The sequence below is a fragment of the Felis catus genome, chromosome B1 (genome assembly GCF_018350175.1).
Source record: "Felis catus isolate Fca126 chromosome B1, F.catus_Fca126_mat1.0, whole genome shotgun sequence".
NCBI classification, from domain to species: Eukaryota; Metazoa; Chordata; class Mammalia; order Carnivora; family Felidae; genus Felis; species Felis catus.
Window position 1 is genome coordinate 84,923,295 of NC_058371.1, and position 27,207 is coordinate 84,950,501.

The 27,207-nt window shown below is 38.0% G+C and overlaps 1 protein-coding gene and 1 long non-coding RNA gene across 4 annotated transcripts; one reads left to right on the plus strand and one right to left on the minus strand.

The window, feature by feature from the left end:
* Nucleotides 1-77: 77 nt before the first annotated feature.
* Nucleotides 78-20,590, minus strand: ZNF330 (zinc finger protein 330). Of its 3 annotated transcripts, XM_019828932.3 has the most exons (11): nt 20,391-20,590; nt 20,046-20,183; nt 18,256-18,388; nt 16,349-16,368; nt 16,184-16,254; nt 14,169-14,248; nt 8,386-8,512; nt 7,841-7,945; nt 3,385-3,431; nt 2,212-2,329; nt 78-1,028 (listed from the first exon to the last, which is right to left on the minus strand). In XM_019828932.3, the coding sequence occupies exons 3-11, from the start codon at nt 18,373-18,375 to the stop codon at nt 754-756; spliced, it is 963 nt and encodes a 320-aa protein (XP_019684491.1). In that variant the 5' UTR covers nt 18,376-18,388; nt 20,046-20,183; nt 20,391-20,590; the 3' UTR covers nt 78-753. The 3 variants fall into 3 exon arrangements, with proteins under 3 accessions (XP_019684491.1, XP_011279957.1, XP_011279956.1); XM_011281655.4 differs by lacking the exon at nt 20,046-20,183 and having other exon boundaries at nt 20,382-20,590; XM_011281654.4 differs by lacking the exon at nt 20,046-20,183 and having other exon boundaries at nt 20,391-20,589.
* On the plus strand, nt 2,388-26,713 carry LOC109498966. Its single transcript, XR_002741769.2, has 3 exons — nt 2,388-2,794; nt 9,775-9,823; nt 26,543-26,713. It is a non-coding gene; the product is annotated as an uncharacterized LOC109498966 (long non-coding RNA).
* The last annotated feature ends 494 nt before the right edge of the window (nt 26,714-27,207 follow it).

A 27,207-nucleotide genomic window follows, 5' to 3' on the forward strand; every position in this document is an offset into this window, starting at 1 on the left:
GAAGCAGTTTCTACATAAACATCGGAATGCTTTCCAAAATGATTAAAAAATGGAGAATGAGAAATATCAAAAGTATGTAAGTGAAATACTATATTTATTCAAAGAGAAATACATAAAACGTCTGTGTAGTAATACTATTTCTGTCCCTGTGTCTCTGAAAAGTGGCTATGTACTCACCGTGGTCTATACATTTAGGCATTAATAACAGGTACTGTTCAGGGCATACATTGTTTAGAAAAAAATGAAATGAGTCAACTGCTAAAACATACATATCACGACTACTTAAGATAACATGAATATTTAATGAAAATTTAGAACTTAACATCTGACTTTCATCCTGCAGACCTACAGGGAAAAACACAGTAATTCATTTAACCCGTCACATTTTACAAAATCAGACAAAACGAATATAAGCAGTGTTTTTTAATAAAAACAATTTAATTTCCAACGAATATATTACCATCCTGTTCGTTTATCCTGTATATGTATCTAATTGGCATAACCTACTGATTACTAAAATCAGCAAAAATCCAATCCATGATGCTTCAATTGCTTGGATCAATACACATCTTAACATTTGGAACTCATTTTTCTTATGCTATGAGACTGATTATCAGTTCCTATAAAAATGCTATGCCCTACTCCTTGCTCCTGTGTCTTTTGCACAGCACTTCTGAACACCCACACTCAATTCATCAAGCACACATATCCTGGCTCCTCTCAGACACAGTCACCCATGGGCAAGCAGCTCTCCTAGTTCTCTTGTTCCTCGTAGTGAGCATAGCCACTGGCATAGGTCCTCCCTAAATTCAAATTGGTAAACAAATCTGACGGCTCCGCATCTGAATCCTTTCCTACTTCATCTTCTTCCTCTTCGTCATCCTCTGCTTCATCATCATCTTCCTCTTCATCATGGTAGCTGCTATCACCATACTTATCAGAAGAAAGGTTCTTCCAATAGGCATCATACCCAGAAGCTCCATCTCCTTCTTCACCTCCAGTCTGCCTGCCAAATTTCAGGGAGCGTGCTACAAAAGACAGATACGTACGTGGCACTTTGTTCCGATTCTTTACGTCTTTTGTACATTGTAAAGGAGAGTGAAGATGTAAAGAATCAGAACACTCTCCTTTACAATATACAAAGTTACATGCATTTGATTGGCTGCTTCTTACTCCCATTTTCCTAATTTCCTCCCTTAACTGGAAAAAATGGAGACCTTAGTAACAACAATCAATTCTATCCTACTCAGAGTTGATGCACATACCATAACAAATAATAAAGAGAACAGTGTCATTTCATTAAATCTAGGAAAAGTTGGAAAACAAAGTAAGACTAAGAGCACTCTCCAAATATAATTCAAATAAGGCATGTTAAAAACTAAAATGCCCTTCATTTGATGGGTTAAAATTCTATTTTCAAATCACAGAACAGTTGATTTCATGTCATTACATTTTTCTTAAAAGAGCTATTTTAGAATTCTGGTGACCTTCAAGACAAAGCCCTTCATTTCTTCTGCCTAAGTAGCAATATAGTTCAGTGCAAAAAAACCAGCAAATCATCAATCCTACCTCACTGTGCAACTACACCTTTGATTAAACAAAAGTATTGTCAGAGTCATTTAGAATTATGGTTCCATTCTGCTGTATTTGGTAAAGAGTCAAATTCTCTTTAATAAAACTGTGAGCTGAATTACTATAAGCATGTTTGCAGTAGTCTTATTCTTTCATAGAAAAGTTATATAAAAACCACAAAACAATTTCCTATAAGAATGATATATTACATCGTAAGTATAGCTGCTCAAATACCACACACCTACAAAAAAACTTCAGAATGAATTCCAACTTCCAAGTACCGAAGACTACCAGCACTCAAATATTAAAGATTTATAGCTACTCAATTATTTAACAAGGAAAGCTTCAGCAAGAAACGGAAAAATCACTCTTTTTGGTCTTAAATTTCAGTATTCACTGTGTCATTAACTGAGTCAAATGCCAAATATCAAAGTGAATGATGGTATATTTCTTAAGTTAAATTGAGAAACTTCACCTAAAAATTTTCAAAGGCTATAAAATTCCATTTGCTTAAGAGAACACATTCATCTTTTCAAATAGGAAGAAGTGGCAAAAACAAAAATAGAGGAAAAAAAGAGATAAATCTTGCCTAAGCAAAAAAACAAAATCCCTCCATTGGTATTTTAAGAAGAACCTTACTTGACATGCTGAGATCCTTAGTTTCCTGAGTTTCATGTCCACATTTGGGGCAGGGAGGCTGTTTTCCTTTTTCTTGCTTAAACACCTTGCTCCTTGTATGATCATCACAGAAACAAGCCTATATAGGAGAAGCAAAAATAAGCACATAAATAAATAATTCAAAAAATACACAAAATTATCATTCACTATCTCAAGGAACTTTAAAGACACAGTTTTGTTAAGGGTAAAGATTAAGAGTTTTGTTGGGATTGGTCTTGATTTAAATTTCTCAAGGGAAATGGTCTTTGCCAGGACCCTCTGAACTACACCCTAACATAAGACAGAAACTATACACAGGGTATGACAGTATAAACACATTTATTCACTCATAAACACATGAGCATTCACAAAGCCCCTGGTGACATAATGGTGACACAACCTCAAATATACAACTAACTGGGGACACAGACAAGTAGAAAGGCAACTGCGAGACACTGTGCATTGAAAGGGAAGTGCAGAGGAGGGGCACTAAACTGGATATGGGATTCAGGAAAGGCTTCCTGGAAAACATGGAGTGTTGGCTGAGATCTGAAGGAAAATAAAGGTACAGTAGGGTAAGCAAAATCGGAAAAGGGATCTAAAGCAGAGGGAACAGCATAGACAACACTTGAAAGCCATTTGGTAAAATGGGAGCAAAGTTGGGAGAGAGCGAAGAGACAGGGTTAGGAATAGAAGGAAGAACTAGGGAAATGTTTCTGACAGGAAGAGAATCAGTGCACCTGATCTTTGACAAACAGAAATGCTGGACACAAGATCTAAGGACATGGAACATTATGGCAATCTTCACTTTACTTAAACTTTCCTAAGCAAGTGAATTTTGATATTAATTGAAATATACTCTCAACATTTTGGTCAGAATACTCTCCATAAAACGTAATGTGTATAATGTGTAGAAACAAGGAGCCAAGATTCAGCAGACATGTGCATTAGTGTCAACCCTAAGACAAGCCAACTAGATGACCTTTGGAAAGTCACTCAGCTTTCTTAATTCAATTTCACAATCTCCAAAATAAAAGAAGTAAACTACATAATGTTTAAAGACCCTTGTAGATTAATTATAGCTATAAATAATCCAAGATGGAAAAGTCCTGGGATTAAAAACAAAATCAAAAAATAAAAAATAGACCAGTATACCTTACAACGGAGACAGGAATGCTGACCAAGTCGATTGCATGAAACACCTATGGGTGAAAATACATAATGTCCAGATTCAAATTTGAAATTAAAACACTATTTTCCACAGATTTATACTTGATGCGCTTAGATTATTAACATTGTTTTCCTGTCTCAGTATAACCTAGAGGACATATAAAAATGAGATGGAATCCCCAGCCGGAAGAAAAGAACAAATTGCACATACCCAGCACTCTTTAGTTAGTACGGTGCTAATTATTCTACAATCTCCTTCCACTTTTCCAGATCTAGGAGATGGCAAACTTAATTATACTTAGAAAACTTACAATGAGACATCCTTTTTCCCACAACACTTGGCTGAAGCTCTTCCCTTAATCATATAATGCTTACATTTTATAAAGAATCATTTTCTCCATTAATATAGGACTTCTCCTAATGGTGCAGACTATTGCTATGTTTTGCATAATGTCTGATAAGAGAATAGAATACTTCTGGTGGAAAAGGTGACTGTGAAGAGAGAGTAATGTTCAAGGGGGCAGTAAAAGATAGGAAAAAAAATCCCAAAATATTTTATCCTTATTTTCGTTAAACTATGTTAACTTGGGTTATTCTCTGTAATTACTGAGGAAAAACCTAAACATAAGTACAAATACATTAGAAAAGCAGAATACCTGGCACATACTGACTGTGCTAGAAATGGAAGAAAAAAAATTAGTACCAGAGGTATAGAGAGAAAATAAATTAAGCTGTACCCTAATAAAGCCTGAATGTAAACTATTAACTTTTATTCAGAGTTCTTGAAAAAATAAAAAGGAAAACAAATAAAAGAAAGCCTATCTTTGTACTTCAAATATTTGACCAGATGTTGCTAATTTGGGAATTCTTTAATTTTGACTAGTTCATGGGGAACCCTTTTAATCTGAACAGGCAAGTATTTTTTTTTAATCAGAAATGATTCTCAAATAGGTGTATTATTATTGCTTCTATCCCACTATCCTGCTTTTTTCTACAGCAATACCAATAATTCAGTTGGATATGTATTATTTGTCCTATGTGCTAATAATAAAAGTTAAAAATCAACTGAGTACTTACTATGTACAGCTGACCCTTGAACAACACGGTTTGAACAGCACAGGTCTGCTTATATGCAAATGGTTTCAGTAAATACAGTGCAGTACTTTAAATGTATTTTCTCTTCCTAATGATTTCCTTAATAATATTTTACTTCCTCTAGCTCACTCTATTTTAAGAATATATGACATAATACATACAACACACAAAATATGTGTTAATCAACCATTATTTAGGTTATCGTTAAGCCTTGTGGTCAACAGTTAGCTACTGGCAGGAGTCAAAAGTTATATGCAGATTCTCAACTACACAGAGGGTTGGTGCCCCTAATCCTCATATTGTTCAAGGGTTAACTGTATGAGGTATAAACAGGTATACCTAATTACTCCAATAATAACCATACTGTTTCATTCAGTCTGTGGGGGGAAAAAAATCTGAACTCTCAATCATTTCCACTTGAAGATATGCCCAGGCGGGGTTTTCTGTTTCCCTTTTCATTCAGTCAAAAGAAAAGGATATATTTAACTAAAATGTTATAAATCTCTTTCAAATACATAGCCAGAACACATACTGAAAGTACAAAGCTCCCTACCCAATTTCCCAGCGTACACCAGGCATTTCCGATATAGAATCTTTTCCTATCCACACTACCCGAGTCTTTGACATGCCACAAAGACAAGCTGTTGCCTATCTTACCTTATCTTTTCTTCTGGGAACTCAGACTAGGATGGAACATGGCCCTGCCACTATCCTTTCCTTAATTACCTCAACCCCATACACATGCACTCCAGTTAACTGCCCAGTTATTTCTCTCCCCAAGAGTTACAATCTTGGACTTTTATATAAAGAATGCATTTCTCCCAGATCCCAAAAATAGCCTGACTTTCTTAGACTAGGAATAGTTTTCATTTTCAGTCTATTTCCATGTCTTCAGAGTATTTTATTTATTTTTTAAGTGCTTATTTATTTTTGAGAAAGAGACAGAACACACACTTGGGGGAAGAGCAAAAAGAGAAGGGGACAGAGGATCCCAAGGAGGTTCTGCGCAGACAGCAGAGAGCCCAATGTGGGGCTCAAATTCACGAACCATGAGATCATGACCTGAGTAGAAGATGAACACTTAACCAACTGAGCCACCCAGGTGCTCCCAGAGTATTTTAAAGGACAGGAGGTTGGGATGCTTCAAAGCCTGCTGATAACAAGCCATTTTAAATTAGAAGTCCTCAAGCCATTTTAGTTATTTATAAAAATAGTCAACATATTTGTTTTGTTTTTTCTTAACAAAACACCCTTACCACCAATTATGCAGGTAAGCATTTAAAAAAAAATTTCTTTATCTCCCAATTCATAAGGATAGGGTAAAACCTATAAATAATGAGGTATGACTAATAAGGGGGTGGAAACAAGCTATACCTTCGTGTATGATTAAGAAAATACTTAAAAACAAGCATTAAATGGCAACTTGCGAAGAAAGAATGGCAAAAAAAAAAATAAATAAAGCAACAGGAAAAAAAAAAGTAAAGAAGATAAATTACAGTAAGCCAAAGACACCCATAAGCCTGCAATGAGAATGACCTTAATTATCAGGTATCAAAGACATCATTGACAGATTTATCTTAAAATCCTGTCAATTAGTCTATTTTGTATTTTTCCTTTGTCTTTTACTGAATCACTAAAACTTCCTGATGAAATAATAGTCTTATCACTCAGAACTGCCTATCTTTGGGGTTCAAATGCTACAAAATACACAAAGCTCTCAAGCCCCAAATAAAGTAAGTCAATTTTATATTACACATTTTGCAGAAACCTAAGAATGGCTCAAAAATGCTATATACTTTGAGATGTTCTTTAACCTCTGAGAGTTTCTACAGGAACACTGTAAGAATTACATATGTATGTATTTATATATACGTTAAAACTGACAACTGATCAACTTTAAATTTATAGAATACAGAGATGAGCATTTCATATCAAAACAAGAACCAAATTCAAGGAAGTGACCATCTGGGGAATTTCAGCCTTTCCTATAATGGTATCTACTATTTAATAAAGGCTTTCTAAGTAACAGGTACTATAATAACACTTTATACGGATTCTCATTTTAATTAACTCCTTGAAAAAGAGATTAGCGTCTTCTTTAATATATAAGGAAACTCAACTTTAGAAAGATTTGGTGATTTGTCCAAAATCACATAACCAGTAAGGAGAATTTAATGTTTGACTCTAAATCTTGAGCTTTTGAGAATCAATAAAGTAGAAATAAATTGTAATCTATCTGTAAAGGTAATACCATTGATAATACCCAGTTGGTAACAGTGGGTTCTTAAACTGGAAGGTACATGACACTTATGTGTGCAGGTTAAATATACATGCCTGAACCTACCAAACTTCAAAGACAGACTCTCCAGATATGAGGCCTAGGCACCTATATTTTTTTAAACGCCCCCCCCCCCCAGATGTTTCTGATGCATACTCCTGTCTAACAATCACTGATACCAACTAACTGGAACAAACTAGGGGCAGTATCACGTATCACTTACTTGAAGGCATTTGGAAATGTGTGTGGGGTTTTTGTGGGGTTGGGAGTGGAGGTTGTTACAATAACTTGGAAGTAAAAATGACATTTAATACTCTGTACCAGGAAAACTACAAGTCCTATAATGCCTGATCAACCCCACAAAACGAAGAACTCACCTAACCAAGATGCCAGTAGCACCCCTATTGAAAAAAATAAAACAGACTATGTGGTTCTGAATTTTTCTTAAAAACAGAAAATAGATATTAAGTTGAATTACAGTCCACAAGAAGCTGCATGAAAAACTAGACTCTTTTTTCATTGAGTCTAACACTATATATTATTTTAATGTGAGAGAAAGAGAGTGCAGGTGTGAGCTGGGGAGGGGCAGAGGGAGAGAGAATATCAAGCAGGCTCCACACCCAGCATGGAGCCCAATGTGGGGCTTGATCCCATGACCCTGGAATTACGACCTGAGCCAAAATCAAGAGTAGGACAGATGCTCAACAAACTGAGCCACCCAGGCGCTCCAGAGTCTAACACTAATACTACTCAGAATCTTGGGTACAAAGGACATCTAATTTTTTTTAAGTGTATTTTTTTTCTTAAGTTTATTTATTTTGAGAGAGAGAGGGAGAGTGTGCGCAAGCAGGGGAGAGGTGGAGAGAGAGAGAGAGAGAGAGAGAGAGAGAGAGAGAGAGAGAAAGAGAGAGAATCCCAATCAGGCTCTACACTGTCAGCATGGAGCCCACGTAGAACCAAAACTCAGGAACGCAGAGATCACGACCTGAGCCAAAACCCAGAGTTGGGACACTTAACCAACTGAGCCACCCAGGCGCCCCAAAGGATATCTAATTTATAAAAACTTACATTTGAATGTTTCCGCCTCTAAAACCTGGCAGCTGGCTTGATGTTCAAATTGATCATCTTCACAGAGAAAGTTATGACAAAAGGAACAACTAAATATTCTGCCTCCTATTGGATGAAAACATAAAACCCACAAATGTAAAAACGATAAACTTCAATTAAAAAACTCATATCCATAACACTGCTCAATAAGAAAGCAATTTGTTTCAGATTTATACCAAAATGACACAGCAGTTTTTGTTCTGGTAAAGGCTTCAATGAAAACTGCCAAAGTGAACCATAAAAAAGCAGGCTCCCACTATCTCCTGGCTACTTGCAATGCTTACAGACACGTGCGGTCCTATAACTCCCCTCCCTACTGGCTTACATAAGCAGTCCTAACAGTGACTATTACTGCTAGTATAAATCCCTTTTCCAACTAAATTGGTAACCACAACAGTAGTCAGGATTGACAGTATCCTGAAAAAAAATCACAAAAAGAACATCCAGAATGTGTCAAAGTCAGCCCTTCTTACAGTGAAGTTCATTGCTCATATGTAATCACTCACCATGGTCCCAGACACCTCTTTCGCATTCCACACACTCAGCATCAGTAAGAGGGCAGGCACAGGCATGTGTACTGAGACATTTCCTCCCATGGCAAACCCAAGCTTCACAGAAGTCACATATTGCACCCTGCAACCAAGGAACACACAAAAAATGAATCTTTGTCACTTGCCTGGCTGCAACCGTTGTTTAACCAATGGCAACCATAAAAATTGTACGTGTTTAGGAATTTAACAACCCTCAGTGATAGTGGGGGCTTCACTAAAGAAAAAATTTTGTTTACACTAAGCCAAAATTAAAGAGGGTTCTCTGAAAATCAAACTACTTCACCAACAACTGTTTATAATATACAAAATTTGTCTATAAATCAAAAGAAAAAGCAAGGTGGAAACTATATACTTAAGCCTAATCCTAATCATTAAAGTAAGTCACGAAGCTACAAGTGTTGCCTTCAAACTGAATTCTAATTCAAATGATGTCTGGAGTCCACATTTTAAGCGTTCTTATCTACAGCAATCACAGTAACGAAATTTTTTCAAGTAGAAATATTTTTGAATTAAGAAAACTCCTTCCTGAATCATTTATACAGTAATTTACATAGCTTTTCTGGAGTAACTGAGAAAAAATATTAAACTTCTGCCAGCATCTTTTTTTTGTTAAGGCAACTCATGATTTAAATCATTACTACATTTCTTTGTGGAAAAAAAGAAAATAAAATATATAAAACTAAAAAACAGGGTAAGACTCTCCAATTCTACATCAAGATAGACCAACTATACCTTTCAATAACACAATGACATCTACAGAATATTAATTGCTAGAATGAATCTTAAGAAAATGGGATTAGATGTTCTTTCCTTTACAGATAATAAACAGTGGCCCAAGTCTTAACTCCAAATCCCAGAGCAAAATTATAGTGGAGCTGAGATTTAAACCACGGTGTTCTGAACCTCAACTCAGTGTTTAGCATTCAAGACTCTGTAACAGAAGCCATAAAGAGCAAATAGGAAGGATGTTTTTTGAGATGTAAATATGGATTACCACTGTGGATTGCAAATCCTCAAATACATTTCTTGGAACATTCAGTGTTCTAGTACCAAAAAGATGACATACAGAATAATCCAGGACAGTTTAAAAGCTTAAAAGAAATAATTTACAAAGGACAAGGAAGGGCTTAGAATAAACATAAGGTATGCTGTAGTTACCACCCCTGAGCCTGAAATAAGGGAGCAGAAGGAGTTACCAGAATCTTAAGAAACAATCAGTATGGAGAAGATTACATAGCCATACAGAGAGAAACTGTGGCCAAATCATGCCCAAACTAGGATAACCTGGTAGGGAGTGAGCGAGGGAGAATAAACACCCAGATTTTATTATCCTCCCATCTACAGGTCTCCTGCCAAGGTCTTCCATTGGGTGAACCCAAAGTGAAGCCATAAGGTAAGAAAGCCACTGATCCAATCCATACACACAGGTCAGGCTCTCAGGGCAAAGCAGGGTCAAGAAGAGAGAAGGTAGAGGGAATTTCAACAATTAGAAGATTCCCAGAAAATCATTTTTCTAGAATGTAAAGCTAATGATACAGGAGTCTATTGAAATGTTTTATACAAACAATCATTCACATTCACACAAGTTAGTGAATTTTTTTCAATTTTTCTTTTTTTAAGAGAGAGAGAGTGTGCAAGCAGGGAGAGGGGCAGAGGGGGAGAGAGAGAATCCCAAGCAGGCTCCACACTCAATGTGGAGTCCAATGCGGGGCTCAATCACACGACCCTGGGATCATGACGTGAGCTGAAATCAAAGAGTCATACACTCAATCGAGCCACCCAGGTGCCCCTACAACTTAGCGAATTTTTTTAAAAGCGTTTAATAAATTTGGGCATAAGCAAGCTACCAAGGAAGATTACATTGATTTATGAATAAAGATAACATTGAAAATCCTATATTTAAAATGAAGAGGAATTCACAAGATACTTATGAGTAAGTCTAGTTTCTTGCTTCTTTAAGATATGCACACATGGAATATATTAAGGTCTGCTTCATGATGGAAAATTAAGTTCTTGGGAAGTTACTATAAATAAAATATCTAGGGTGCCTGGGTGGCTCAGTCTGCTGAGTGTCCAACTTCGGCTCAGGTCATGATCTCATGGTTTGTGAGTTCGAGCCCTGCATTGGGCTCTGTGCTGACAGCTCCGAGCCTGGAGCCTGCTTCAGATTCTGTGTCTCCCTCTCTCTCTGCTCCTCCCCTGCTCATGATCTGTCTCTCTCTCTCTCTCTCTCTCTCTCTCTCTCTAATAAAGAAAACATTAAAAAAATAAATTAAATAAATAAATAAAATATCTGTTTGACATAGAAATACTATTGCCTTCCTCATGGAATGAAATTTGCACCGGAGCATAAAATCACACAACAGAATACAGTAAAATTGGTTGAAAGGAAGAGAGAGTAAAATCCATCACACAACACTACTATTTTAATTACACCATACCTCATTTTATTGCGTTTCGTTTTTTTATATGCTTTACAAATAGTGTAATTTTTTTTTTCAAATTGAAGGTATGTGGCTTCCCTGCAACATCAGTGCCATTTTCCCAACAGCACTTGCACACTTCGTGTCTCTGCACCACACTGTGGTAATTCTCATGATATTTCACTTTATTATTTTATCTGTCATGGTGACCTGTGATCACTGATCTTTGTTATTACTATTGTAATTGTTTTGGAGTACCACACACTGTGCCCATATAAAACAGCAAATGTTAATCAGTAAATGTTGTATGTATTCTGACTGTTCTACCGACCAGCTGTCTGTCTACCTTTCTCCCTCTCCTTGGGCCTCTCTATTCCCTGAGCCACAACAATATGGAAATTAAACCAGTTAATGACCCTACAGTGGCCTCTACGTGTTCAAGTGAAGAGTTGCACATTTCTTACTTTTAACTCAAAAGCTAGAAATGATTAAGCTTCATGAGGAAGGCAGGCTGAATGCCAAGACAGGCCAAAAGTAAGCTTCTTGTGCCAGATACTCAGCCATGTTGTGAATACACACACACAAAAAAAGCTCTTGAAGGAAACTAAAAGTGCTACTCCAATAAACACATGAATGATAAAAAAGCAAAACAGCCTTATTGCTGATATGGATTAAGTCTGAGTGGTCTGGATAGAAGATCCCATCAGCCACAATATGCCCTTAAGCCAAAGCCTAATCCAGAGGAAGGCCCTAACTCTCTTTGGCTCTACGAAGGCTGAGAGGTGAAGAAAAGTTTCAAGTGAAGTGGCTGGTTCATGAGCTTTAAGGAAAGAAGCCATCTTCGTAACATCCAAATGCAAGCTGAAGCAGCAAGAGTTGATATAGAAGCTGCCACAAGTTATCCAGAAGATACAGCTAAGATAAATTAATGAAGGTGGCTACACCAGGCAACAGATTTTCAATGTTGACAAAACAGCCCCACTTTGAAGATGCCATCTAGGACTTTTATAGCTAGAGAAGATAAGTCAATTCCTGCCTTCAAAGTTTCAAAGGACAGGCTGACTCTCCTATTAGAGACTAATAATAAAGCTGGTGACTTCAGGTTAAAGCTAATGCTAATTTACCATTCTGAAAAGCCTACGGCCCTTAAGAATTATGCTAAATCTATTCCGCCCATACTCAATACATGGAAATAGAAAGCCTGGATGACAGCACATCTATTTACAACATAGTTTACTGAATACTTTAAACCCACTGTTGAGACCTACTGCTCAGAAAAAAACGATTCTTTTCAAAATATTACTACTCACTGACAGTGCACCTGGTACTCAAGAGCTCTGATGGAGACACATAATGAAATTAATGTGGTTTTCAAAAGGCCTGCTAACACAACATCTGTTCTGCAACCTAGGGATCAAGGAGTCATTTGATTTTCAAGTCTTTTTATTTAAGAAATATATTTCATAAGGTTATAGCTGTCATAGATAGTAATTCATCTAATAGATCTAGAAAAAGTAAATTGAAAAGCTGAAAAGGACTCACAATCCTAGATGCCTCCTGTTCTGGGGAACAGATCAAAATATCAACGGTAATGGGAATTTGGAAGAAGCTGACTCCAACCATTACGGATAACTTACTGGGGCTCGAGACTTCAGTGGAGAAAGTAACTGTAGATGTAGAAATAGCAAGTGGAGCCTGAAGATGGGACTGAATTGCTGCAATCTCACAGTAAAACTTGAACTGATGAGAAGCTCCTTGTTACGAATAAAGAAAGTGGTTTCTGGGATGGAATCTACTCCTGATGAGGACACTGGGAAGATTGTTGAAATGACAGCCAACGACTGAGAATATGACATAAAATTGGTTTAAAAGCGGGGCGCCTGGGTGGCTCAGTCGGTTAAGTGGCTGACTTCAGCTCAGGTCATGATCTCGCGGTCCGTGAGTTCGAGCCCCGTGTCAGGCTCTGTGCTGACAGCTCAGAGCCTGGAGACTGTTTCAGATTCTGTGTCTCCCTGTCTCTGACCCTCCCCCGTTCATGCTCTGTCTCTCTCTGTCTCAAAAATAAATAAATGTTAAAAAAAAAATTAAGAAAAAAAATTGGTTTAAAAGCAGTGACAGGGTTGGAGAGGACTGACTGCAATTCTGAAAGAGGTTCTTCTGTAGGTAAAGTACTATCAAACAGTGTCACGTGCTATGGAGAAATCATTCGTGAAAGAAGAGTCAACTGATGCAGCACTTTATATTGCTGTCTTCTTTTAAGAAATTGTAACAGCCACCCCCACCATGAGCAACCACCAGCCTGATCAGCAGCCAACATCAAGGGAAGAACCTCCACCAGCAAAAGATTACAATTCCCTCCCTGAAAGATCAGGTGATGGTTAACATTTTATAGCAATATTTTTAAATTAAGGTACGTAAAATGTTTCTTTAGACTAATGCTATTATACATTTAATCGACTACAGTATAGTGTAAACGTAACCTTTATTTTTAAGTTTATTTATTTTTGAGAGAGCAATTGCACACTTGCACAAGTGGCAGAGGGGCAGAGAGAGGAAAAGAGAGTATCCCAAGCAGGCTCCACACTGTTGGTGCAGAGCCCAAAGCAGGGCTCAACTCACAAACCGTGAGATCATGATCTGAGCCAAAATCAGGCACTTAACCAACTTAGCCATCCAGGTGCCCCTAAACATTAACCTTTATATGCAATGGGAAATCATATAAATCATACAGAAATTCATGTGATTTGTTCTATTGTGATATTTGCTTTATTGCAATTGTCTGGAACCAACTCACAATATCTCTAAGGTATGCCTGTATTGTAAACAATGAATTTCCTTAGAAAACTCTATATCTAATGAGGAAATTATGTATAAGCCTATGTTAAATATGTATTCTTTTTTGAAATGTAAAGCTATAAAAAATCTACTAACGTTACGTTCTTTTGAAACTAGGGTTACCCTGTAACCAAAGCCTGAACCTTGCTTAAGAAGGATATTCAGTATAGTAAGTGCTGAGTTCTATGAAGTCTGAATAAGACACTCTAGAAAGGTACCAAGGACAAATGAATTTTTAAGTCAACTTTAAATAAGTTTCCATTTCTTGTATGTTTTCCAAAAAGAAAAGAGGAAGCAATCAAAAACAAGTGGGTATTAAAGGAAAATCATACAAAGAACATTCCACAGATAATCCAGAAAAACTCCAGATTGACTTAATCAAGGACAAAGCAGTGCTATTTAGAAAAAATCACCATTGGTCACAAAGACTTCTTATCCTTGGAAACCCGCTAGTCTAAGAGATGAAGACAAAAAACTTACCACCATTGCAAGGCCAGTACTATAAACACCAGCATGCTTTATGACACAGTCTGAAGACTTCATCATGCATTTGGTTTTCCCTAGTAAAGAAACAAATGTGCATTATTAGCCTTGCAAAGTAGTACACGTAAGTACTCACTGATTCCGCTTTCTATCTAGCCTAAATTCCTATGGAAATAATTTGAAAATGGATAGAAGGCAGCAGTTCACTGCTTATGTTACTAAAAAAAGAAGCTAGACATAACAGATCTAACCTGAATCAGCTCTTTTAAGATTAGAAATTTATTAGGGGAGCCTGGGTGGGTCAGTCGGTTAAGCATCCGACTTTGGTTCAGGTCATGATCTCGCAGTTCATGGGTTCAAGCCCCACATCGGGCTCTGTACAGACAGTGAGGAGCCTGCTTGGGATTTTCTCTCCTCCTCCTCCTCCTCCTCTTCCTCCTCCACCTCCTCCTCCTCCTCTCTGCCCTTTCCCCATTCATGTTTTCTCTCTCTCAAAATAAATAAATAAACTTTAAAAAAAAATTAGAAATTTATTAGTAAATCTATAACAATATATTGCATGATAAAATTATATGCTAATTACTGTTTGTACTAAAAATCAGAAACTGCAGGTTAGAGTTTGTAATCTAACAATCAGTAAAGTAGTTTAAAATCTTATGAATTTTCAGATGAATTAATACAGATTTTAAAAAGATATGCTTTGAAATAAATTTTACAGTCTGTAATTCACAATAAACAGTCTGGTTTGAAGTTATTGCTTACTTCTTTCCACAGAATATCTCAAACCAAACCAAACCATGATTATGCAACTTACCTGGTTCATTAACTTTATATAAACCTAAAAACATGGCCTCTTTGAAAATTAAAACTACACTAGAAATATTCAGGGATATAGCCCTAAACACTGCTAATTTTCTGCAATGTTATCATACATAAACACATTTAAATGAGCATATCGCAAACTGTGTTCTACCTTAAACTATTATCCCATAACCAAAGGGGACATTTGTTGAAATGAAAGTTTGAGAAGTAAGTATGGCGTGAATAAAATGAATCAGGTTTCTTTACTGGAGGTCTTCAGAACCTTTAACATAAAAGTATGTAATAGAAATCTCCCACATGGAAACGAGGACATGAAACAAACAGCATTTCTCAAATGTATGCATTATTTTAAGAAACACCTATTAATATCTCAAGTACTCTGTGGAAGACTATTTTGGAAGCACCAACCTTGTTGTTCTATGAACTACCATTTAGTTTTACTTTGAATAATCATTTACTCTGAATAAAGGTTTTCACTTACACCTGGCAACTGAGTACATGGCTTAGGAACTCTATTGCAATCACCTGGGAAAACATACGAGGAAACTCAAGAATCATATGCTAAGTGCCAAAAAGAAAAAATTGGCACCAAGAAAATGTGGAAATAAAATGATTCTCAATGGTCTAAGATACTGTGGGCAATTTCAGCAGGAATCAAAACTTAAAAAAAGTATACAAATAGATATCAACAAGACTAAGTTAATATAACTAAAAATTAAGATCACCAAATGCTATTAGTCTGAAATCTGATCTTATAATGTTATAACATATCAGAGAGACAAAATCAAGATGTGATAGTGTTTGACAAGCCAAATAACAATTTGGTATTTCATTAATAAGTTTTAACATTACTGTAAAAAATGATAAACCCATAGAATCAAACTGATCAACTACAAAACAAATGTTTGATAAAAGAAAAGGCATATAGGGGTGCCTGGGTGGCTCAGTCAGTTAAGCGTCCAGTTAAGCTCAGTCAGTTAAGTTTCATCTTGGTCATGATCTCATGGATTTGTGAGATTGAGCCCGGTGTTGGGCTCTGTGCTGACAGGGTGGAGCCTGCTTAGGATTCTCTCTCCCTCTCTCTGCCCCTTCCCTGCTTGCGCTCCCTCTCTCTCTCAAAATAAACAAACATTTAAAAAAAAAAAAAAAAGAAAAGAAAAGGCATATGTCCTTAGGTATCATATACTTACCACACTGTGCACAAATTGGTAACTTCTGTACAGAATTGCAAAAATAGCAAAACGCTCTATTCTTCTGCCGCCTTGTCATGTAAAATAAAATTTTAAAATAGGGTCACTATCAGATAAAAGGTGAGAGATCTCTGCTATTACATATAAAAAGAAATAAATATTTACCTCTGACACTTGTCACATTCCTATAAAATATAAAAACAGAACATTAAGTTTCTACGGACTGAAAACTACAAATTTACTTGCATTATAAAAAATACCTTATTTTTCATGTTAAAATTTAAGTTAACACTTCCCAAAGTCTCCAACTTCACCCACGTAAACAAGCATCTATACATACTTTAATAATAAAGGTATGTTCTTGGGCATACCACACAGAGCAAGAAGTGGTATCTCCACAAGAGGTGAAATAAATAAAGCAGTGGTTTGTGGTTTGGTTGTGTTCTTTGTTGTTGTTATTGTTTTTTAGTCAGACAAGTATTACAGAATGGACATAAGAAATTCAGAACACAGTATGATGAAGCTCCCAGAAAATCTAGAATCCTAAACATGGTACTAAAAGCTCTTGACAATCTAGTCCCTAAACACTTTCAAACCTTGCTAGCCTATTCTCTCTAGATTCAAGTTGCTATTGTCAGTCATTCATGAAATATGTCTACTCTCTCTTTTCCATGCCTTACTATTCTAATACTTTTCCTTAAAAAGCCTATCCTTACAATCTTCACCTGTTCAAAGTTCTGGTGATGATCCCACCTCCTCTATGAACTGTACCCCATCAACACACTCAAATTTATCACCTCTTAGCCCAGATGTACCCGTCTTAATTGTACATTTGTGACAACACTTACCAAACTCTAGCCTTCACTATGTATATTTATGTATGTGAGTCATTTCTTGTTTTGTCTGTTCCATATCCGTCTTCTCTAAAAAATGACCCTGAAGGGAGTCTCTACCATCTGTCCTGTGTTATGTAATCCTGGTCCCTCCCACACGTGATGACAGCCATAAACGTTAGCCCTGGCTGGGCACCTGGCCAAGTCCAATCAGAGTTTTCTCCCTCTCTGAGGACATTATGTGATGTGAGATACACAGGCTACCAGTATGTACGAACCCAAACAAATGGGGTTAAGACAACACGAGAAAATGGAACTAATAAGCAAAAAGAAACACAAGCAAAAGATGAAACTACAAGTTTGTTCCAGTTGTCCCTAAGTTCCAGCTACATCCATGCCCTTCCCAACTACATGTTAGTCAATAAACTCTAGTTCTCCCTAAAGTTACTTAAGTTGGATTTGTCACTTACAAACAACAAGACAACCGATTACTATGAACTTGTGGAAACAAGGGCTGCGTCACTCATCTATCTATACCCCATCTTTTTGCCTAAAATGTACCTGGCAAAAAGTAAATGCACAAGAAACATTTGTGGAACTGAGTCCTATTAAGCATTTCATATGTTTGGATGAAACAAAAGAAGACTGAGGAGTAGCAGGAATAGAAAAAGTAGAGAAGACTGGAAATAGAGAAATAAGGGACAACTAAGAGAAACATAGTCAAAGAAAGGAAAGGGGTTATAATCACATGATAATCTCGCTTTTTAACGCTTTGACCAAAGAAGCCCAGAAACAATCAAGACTAACCCACTGAGCACAGGAAAATAAGGTAATAGCCAAAAGAGAGGTCCAGAAAAGTGAAAAGTTTAGAAAAAAGAAATCATATGAGTTGAGAAGTGCTAAGAGAAATAATGAAAAGCTTCTAACTAATAGAACAAATTAAGTTAATGCATATAAGGTTAGAAAAGCTAGAAAATATCACAGTTCCTAGTATTTACTGTTTCTTATCTATCACCAACAGCAGCCAAGGAAATAAGTAAGTAAGTAAGTAAATAAATAAATAAATAAATAACTCACTCACTGCTACTCAGAGTCAATAAAAACAAGGGACAAAACACAGATTTGAAATTCAATAAAATGTATGCAGCAACAATGTATTCAGCAAAATTTTATTCAGGCATTTTTCAGATATTATATAGTTTTTCAACCATCAACAGATATCAAAAAAAAAGCTGTTACCATTGATGCATTGCATGGGTGTTTAGCTAAATCTATGGTGCTTCTTGATGCCCTGAGCTGTTTTTCACGTTCCCGGCGGTTCTCTGCCTTCTTCCTTGCACCAGTCTTCTTTTTAGGCATTTTACTGCTCTTTCTACACAAGAGAACAGAGAAGATATAAATGCCTGGTTGTATTCACTATCTTAAATAAAATAGAATGAAGTGTTTTTTTTTACTCTCTTTAAAATTTAAACTCAACTCTGTCATTTTGACTGTTAAGGGCATTTTAAGCCTTTATGAAATATTACATATACATTATCTCAAATAAAATATATGACTTTTAAAATGAGGAACTTATTTGCATTTCCAAAATGCAATTTTGGAAATTACTCAGTACCAAATTAAAAAGTTATTAGGCATATCATTAGCAAGAAATAATTAAAAAGTTTACCATTTACCCAGTTTATATTACTTTTTTGAACTATAAATTCAGACAACTTGATGCTAAGATGTGAAGCATAACGAGTCTTACTTCTCCTATATAATATCTGAACAAAACATCTGACAGTCAAGTCAAATGACAGCATTAACCGCAAAGCCAAACTTCTCTCTCTGAAAAGATATTAAAAGTATTATAGTTGCTTTGACTCTACAAGCTGCCCTTCAACTCTTATGTTAGAATGTCTATCGGGGTGCCTAGGTGGTTCAGTCAGTTAAGCATTGGACTTTGGCTCAGGCCATGATCTCGTGGTTTGTGGGTTCGAGTCCTGTGACGGGCTCTGTGCTGACAGCTCAGAGCCTGGAGCCTACTTCGGATTCTTGTTTCCCCATCTCTGCCCCTCCCATGTTCATGCTCTGTCTCTTGATAATACATAAACGTTAAAAAAAAAAAAAAAACTTAAAAAGAATGTCTCTCTAGAGTACATAATTTTAACAAAGTTCAAATTTATGTTTAAGAGTATTACATAGGAGTATGCACGTAAAGGCCTATATAAATAAGGACTTTAAAACAGGCTTTCATCTTTCATCACTTAGTTGAAAGAACTACCACATTAAAAAAAAAATTTTTACTGCATAACACATTTTTATTTGGCTTTTCATCCAATCTGAAGACATGTTCTCTGAGGATCTGTCTTTCTTGACAATGTTTATATACCAGTCCTGCCTGGTATATATTAAGTAGTCAATAAATGAAGTGACAGGCATGAATGGGTCTATGTACTTGCTTTGAAACATGAATCTCAAATTTAATATTCTTCAAAATATGTACTTTTTTAAGTCTTCTCTAAGAGTGATTCTCAAAAATCAACTGTAAAAATTCCTAACAAATACAGATTTACATTTCTAGGCCCAACTAAAAATCTACAAATTCTAAACTTCCAAGGATAGGATTAAGTTTCATTGGTGACTGTGACAACCTCCCTGAAGGCATGAACATTCTTTTCAAAGAAACCAAAACACGTCCATGATACATGGACAGAGTTCCAAGAAATCACACCTTTAAAAAATTCCTATTTCTTATTTAAAGGGCCAATTACAATTGGGCAAAATCATGCACCAACATGTACTAAGGTCACTCATGCTTTCCTACTTCGGGTTCCAACTCAAAATGTCCAACTTAAAATGTCCAATCAAAAGCCAAGTGGGGTGAGAAGCTGCGACTTAAAAATACAGACAAATCAGGCCAGGAGGTTTAATAGGTGGTCGGCTAAGTAACATCGAAGCCCAGGAGATCACCCTTTCAGGATTTATAACGACAAAAATCTACAGAGTGAAAAAAATGTGTTACTGCTCCTGCCAAAGGAACTCACAAACAATCACGGCGTGCTCGCCCGGTGAATTTTTTGTTGAGCCTCCATTTTTTTTCTCCAATTTGTTCTGGAAACTTAATGAATTTTTTTTCTCAGCCTTAGATGGTTTTAAGCCCTTCTCCGGTACCGTTTCGACTTCTGTAAAACGTGGCCCGTGTCACCAAATGAGGAAAAAGGCACGAGGTCAGCGCGCCTTTGGAGGAAAAGCCCGCAATCATCGGACCCAGCGGAGTGATAGGGGCGTCCAGAGGCCACCGCGGAGGTGCCACGCGGTTCGGGACTGACAACCATCACCCGCCCGCGGGACACCCTCCCTCGCGCGCGCTCCAGGCCGACCTAGCTCACCCTCGCGGGGAGGCCGGGCTCACTCCGGGGGCAGAGGGGCAGGGAACAGCGTGAGACCGGCCCGCGGCTGCAGCAAATCCAACTTGCGGGACAGGACTCCGGGAGAAGAACCTACTAAAACCGAAGAAAGGCGGAGAGAAGCAATTTCCAACACAGAAGCCGGACCGGATGTCCTCTTAGGTCAGCAGCGCCCTTACGGCAGCACGTCGACAGGAAGGGCCCGCCCACTTCTGTTTGCTCCGCCCTGAGCCCGCCCACTCCTGCGGAGGATTTGACTGAGCCGGGAAGAGAATGCCTGAGTGAAGAAGAAAAATGGACTGCAGGAGGAGAGGGAACGGGAAGGCCCGTCAATTTTACTTTTTCAGAAAAGGAGAAATCTAAAGGAAGAGGGAAATGAATTCACAAACTTGACACTGCATCAGTTGACTCGGACAGAAAATTCTTGCCTAATTCTTTTGGAAACTTTCTGCTACCTGCATCTTTTATGCCTAACATTCCACTGTGAACTCCATTCTTTTGTGAACAAATTCTCCCACATTCCAGACCTTTAGTGTGTGTTCCGCCTTGCCCTTAATTGAAACCTAACATCCTCTCCCTTATAAAAGCTGCTTGCTTTAAATTTCTATGAAGTGAAGGGTGCTCATTTTTGCACTTTCTGTATCTCTTGGTTAGGAAGTAGGATCAATGCTGTTGTTCCCCAATATGTCATTCAGATAATTATTCCTCCTTTCTATATAGCAATGCCACATTTTTCCTTCATTGCTGCTATTTTTTTTACCCACACTTTATTTTTTTTTTAATTTTTTTTTTCAACGTTTATTTATTTTTGGGACAGAGAGAGACAGAGCATGAACGGGGGAGGGGCAGAGAGAGAGGGAGACACAGAATCGGAAACAGGCTCCAGGCTCTGAGCCATCAGCCCAGAGCCCGACGCGGGGCTCGAACTCACGGACCGCGAGATCGTGACCTGGCTGAAGTCGGACGCTTAACCCACTGCGCCACCCAGGCGCCCCTTACCCACACTTTATTGATGGAAAACTTTGGAAACTGACTTTCAACTTCTGCCATCACCCAGAATGACATTAACATCCAAACCCATTCTCTTGAGCTCTAGATTTTTTTCATCTCCAGGAGCGATCATCTCGATGCCACTACAGGCATCTACTCTCATGACCACACTCCAGGTTGTGTGGTCAGGTGGATCAACTCCACCACTGAAATCCAAAATTCAGACAAACTATCCATCCTCCTACTTTACGAAGTCTCTCACTCAATTTTCCCTCCTAACGAAGACCACAAATCTCAGCTCTTCAATTTTCTCCCTATCGATTATCTCTCTGCTTTCTTCCATTCCTTTTGCCCCAGGTTATGAAATGCAGTTCATCACATCAATCACAATTTGCCTTATTTTCTTTCTCATCAAACCAACTGGAACATTCCCAATACTGTTAATTCGACAGCTTGCCTTTTCTTTTCTACAGTGGACTTAGTATTGTTGGGGGGGGTGGGGGAGTACACAATCATGGTTTTATTCTGAATCCAAAGTTATTAATCTCCACAAGGCTCTCAAAATTGCCCTTCAATCCTTCTAGATATTCCTAATCAGATTTGTCATTCCCATGGTCTATATGGTGTTATTAAATCTTCTACCCTTTCCTCAACCGTCCATTACTTTTTCCATCAATTTTAGCAGATATTATATTTCACAGAGAAAACAGAATAACATCAATAATGATTATCCTTCATTTTATGCTCCTGACATTCTACTTTACATATGTAGTATTAACTCCTGAGTTTACACATGAAGAACCTTGAGCAGAAAGACTATGAAACTTGCCCCAATATTACACAGATGGTTTGGCTTGTGGGGTTGTCTGTTGCAGCAATTCTTAAACATTTTGGTCTCAAGACCCCTTAAAAATTCTTAAAAACTGAAGATTCTAACCTTTGTTTATGTGGGCTATATCTATTGATATTTACCATACAAAAAAAATTAAAAGATAACATTTATTAATTCATTAAAAATAATATATTTAGGGGCACCTGGGTGGCTCAGTCAAGTGTCTGGCTCTTGATTTCAGCTCAAGGCATGATCTCATGGTCAGTCATGATCTCACAGTTGTGAGACAGAGCCTCACCTCAGGCTCTGTGCTGACTGTGGAGCCTGCTTGGGATTCTCTCTCTCCCCACCCCCCTTCCTCTTTCCCTCCCACATTTCTGTGCACAGTAGCACATATGCTCTGTCTCTTTCTCTCTCAAAATAAATAAATAAACATTTAAAGAATAATACATCTATTACATCTTAGTATAAATATTTATATAAAAACATTATATTTTCCTTAATAGAAAACATACAAGAGTGTTGTATGTATTACAGTTTTGCAAATGTCTTTAATGTAAAGCTTAACAGAAGGCAGGTGACTTCCTACATATGCCATCCACTGAGAAGCTTTTTATGTTCTTGTCTTCCTAACATACAGTTAGCCAGTAAAACAGTGAAGAGCCCTCTGGGAAATAACCCTCTGGGTGAATTATTACAGTATACACCATTATGATGTTTCAGGGTCTTCCTCCTGGGTGTCTGGCAGCCCTTTCAATGCCCATGGTTGCTAGATCCAAAAACTGGTTCAGACTTAAAAACTGGGCTAATAATTGTGACTCGTTATTGGAATATTGTTCTCAGCCTCCTGGTCATGAGCTCCCTTGGCTTATTTTGGTTGTACACACTGAGCAAGATCCTTGTTTGTGGCCTGGGGATCCATTCTGCTCCTGGGGACACTATATACTTTCATCCCATCTCCCTAATATTCTGAGTGTCAGAGCCCTCTTCCTTGCTGCCACTCTGCCCTTGCTGGTGATTACAATTATGATGCCAGATTACATTGTAAAGAATGACAAGTTATTGACCCAGTGGCTGGGAGGGGGTTAGGGACAGATCCTAAAGGGAGTACTAGTTGTGCTAGGAGGAAGAAGTCTCTACATTGTATTTAAGCAAGGTGTGTGCGATGGAGGCAGTACCCACTAGTCAGGAATGTTGGGCCATGTTCAGACACAGAGGGTTCAGGAGAATCTAGGCATTCAAGATTTTCAGGTATCACAACCCAGCTCTCTGCATCAGGGTTTCTTTCTTTACGATCCAGCATTCTGACCTTGGCATAACCGACCTAGCTGAGCTGCATGGCTGTTAATCTCCTTTGGAGCTCTGCCACACTTATGATTTAGTGCTGGGCCTGTTCCTCAGCTTTTTCTCCCCTCCCACTGCAGGAGATAAAAGCCTCTTTTTTTGCTACCAAAGAAGCTTTGTGATTTGACTCTTAGATTTTTAATAGCCATTACCCATCTCAGTGTTTTGCTTTTTCCAAAGAATCGATTTTGCTTAGCAACAGCCAATTCCTCTGTCCTTAAGATTATTGTTTCCCTCATATTTCTTAAGTGCACCCACTAGTATATTATCTTTCTTTAGAATACATCCCAGTTAACTACTGATGAAAGCTTTACCTATTGTGCTGTTCCCTCATGCCAAGGTCTGTCTGTCCTACATTTATCACCAATGAGGAGGTCCTCACTGATAGTCAATGTGGCCAATGATTCAAGTTGAATGATTCAATTTTCTTGAATCGTTCCTAACATCAACTATCTTAAATTGGTTTCTCTGGAGGTCCTCTGCATCAGAGATGAATATAGAGTTCATCGGGGAGTGCTTTGGGAACAACTCCTGAGGAAGGAATGGTAGCAGGATTGGACAGAAGAAAGAGCTGGCCTATACTCTAGTTTTAATGGAGACCTCAACCTTGAATCTGGGATGTCCCTTCAGATTTGAGGCAAGTGGGCTCAACCTTTATATACCTGTGAGAGTCATTAAATGTGAGCTGACAAGGAAAACAAGTATAACACTGAGCTAGACTACTACTGAAGAGGGCTGACAGCTGAAATTTGTCAGCTTGCTGAACCTCCAGCAGCTCAGGGAATAAGTCCTTTGTTTATTTTTTTTTTTAACTTTATTTATTTTTGAGAGAGAAAAAGAGAGAGAGAGCAGGGGAGGAGCAGAGAGAGAGAATCCCAAGGAGGCTTTGCAGCAGCAGCACAGAGCCCAATGCGGGGCTCAAACTCACAAACCAAGAGATCATGAATTGAGCCAAAACCAAGAGTTGGATTCCCAACTGATTGAGCCACCCACACCCTTAAGTCTTTTGTTTCTGAAGAGAGACACAGGTAGTGTCTCCCAGTAGTCACTACAAAAGTGATGTCAAAGTAGAGAAATATTCAAAGACAAAGAATCTTTTCCATTTACAGACCCTCATGGAAAGAATTCCCAAGAGTATACTTCAGAATGATAAAAAAGGAATTCAGAAAGGAGGGAGATGCAAAAAGCAAAAGTGGGTAATCAATTCATTTAACAGGGTAAATCTTAAACATTGCCTATATAAAACAACAGAACTGTACAAAACAACAGAACTGTAATAATTTTGGATATAAAAACCACAAGGAAATTGTCTCTAAATTCAACTGCAAATGCAGTTCAAATCAAATCCTGACAGGAACTTTTTAATAGAATATGATTAATTGATGCTGAAATTCATATGGATGGCTAAAGACCCATGAATAACCCAGACCATTTTAAACACCAGCAAAAGAAGGATACCCTTATTTATTATAAAGTTCTAGTAATTAAGGGGTGCCTGTGTGACTCAGTCAGTTAAGTGTTTGACTCTTATTTCAGCTCAGGTCATGATCTTATGGTTCGTGAGATCAAGCCCTGTGTCGGGCTCTGCACTTAACAGCACTGAGGCTGCTTGGGATTCTCTACCTCCCTCTCTCTCTCTGTTTCTCTCCAGCTTACTCTGTCTCTCTTTCCCTCTCAAAATAAATAAACTTTTAAAAAAGAGAAATCTAATTGAAATACTATTTGGTAAAATTGCAAAACAAAAAACTAATTATATTCATACATTATTTATGGATACATATATACCTAGTAAAAGTATCCAAACATCCACAGAAATGATATTGACTTCAGATTGTGATTATCTCTGGTGAAAGAAAAAGAACAACAGATAGATGTGAAGCATTAGCTATACTTTTAGTTGTCAGAACAATACTAATCAAAAAACATATGTAATGCCATAAGCAGAAAGAGTTAAGGGTCCCTGGAAAAAGAAAGATGAGACATAGCTTTCTTGACACAAGAAAAGTCATTTTAGGCCCCTGGCCATCTTGTCAATTATATCTGACCTGCACTACTTGCCCAAAGCACATTTCTTGCAGAACTCCCTGGTTTATGTTGAAATTACAGAAGAATTACAATTATTACTATTATTATTATTACCCAATAGGTAATAATTTTGAACAAACAACAAAATTTAAGAGCCAACAGCCACTATCAGGCCAGGAGATAGCCTAATCATATCAGGGACCATAAATCAGTGTTAATGGCAATGGTGAGTCCCATTACCCAGCCTCGGTTCTTGAGTTCGGCCAAGAAAGAATTCAGAGCCAAAATCTTAAGCAAAAATTTAATAGCAGTTTAAGCGAAAGGACACTCTTAAGAGCTGGCAGGCCTAGAGGTGGCCACGACACCAGGGTTCAGGGTTGTCTTCTCTTTTTGTGTTTGCATGGGTTATGGGTCATAGTAGGGCAGTGTCTAAGGTTGCAACCAATCGTCTAAAGGACTTCTCCTATGAGTTGTGAGGGGGAGTTTTTGGTCTTATATGTCCCCTCTCAGAAACTGTTATGGCAGCCATTCTTGGGGGTGAAGGGAGGAGGATTAAAACTGCAATGTAAATGTATTATAATAAAGCTATAGTTTACTGTAGGGCAGTAGTCATAGGGGAGAATGTGTGCATATCCCTTGGGGTCTGTCCAGACTGTTTGGAACTTGGCCTCACAACCCCCTTTTTTAAAAAATATTTTATTTTTAAGTAATCTCTACACCCAACATCGGGCTCAAACCTACAACTCCAAGGTCAAGATCAAGAGTCACATGTTCCCACTGACTAAGCCAGTAAGGTGCCCTGTGCCTCACTGCTTTTATCAGCCAGAAAGCACCTGTTCCCTGCTCACATCCGTTAACTGCCTATGACTCTATCAACAAAACTCCCAATGCTGGTTCAAAAGTAAAGATTGACCTGATGCACATTCTTGTGTTATCTTTACAGGATCTAAACCCCTTTGAGCACTCAGATACCAGGCCAACGAAAGCTAGAGAATTGATGCTGATCCTTGCTGGCTATAGGCCTTCATGACTTCAACCTGGATTCTGCCAACTTAAGATGACTTTTGCCCCAATGTCATGCTGCATTCCCCATTATACAAGCCCTTTATTTTGCTTTGTTTTGTTTTTTGTCTTATTTTTTGTTTTTGGGAGACAGAGAGAGAGAGAGAGCGTGCGCACACCAGGTGAGAGGGGCAGAGGGAGAGAGATCTTAAGCAGGCTCCACACTCAGCACAGAGTCTGACACAAGGCTCAATTCTGTAGTGGTGAGTCACACACAGAGAGTCAGGACACCAAGCCTTTTCTTTCCAGGAAGCAGCTTTATTCATGCCAGCATAGGCTCAGCGGGCTAAGACCCAAAAGGCTGAGCCCCGAGTGCAGCTTGGGGTTGCTTTTTGTACAATTTTTGCTCCTTTGTCTCCTATATATAGTAACATACCGTCTGAATGGCCAGTCATATTACAGAGTCATGAAGGATGTCATGCATGCACACATAGCCAGATTGCCTGCCCTTGTCTTGGGATTTTCACCACATTCCTTAGGGTGGGGCTCTACCACATTCTCCCCTTTGATGCTCAGACCTCCTATTTTGGGTCAAAGAGCATCATC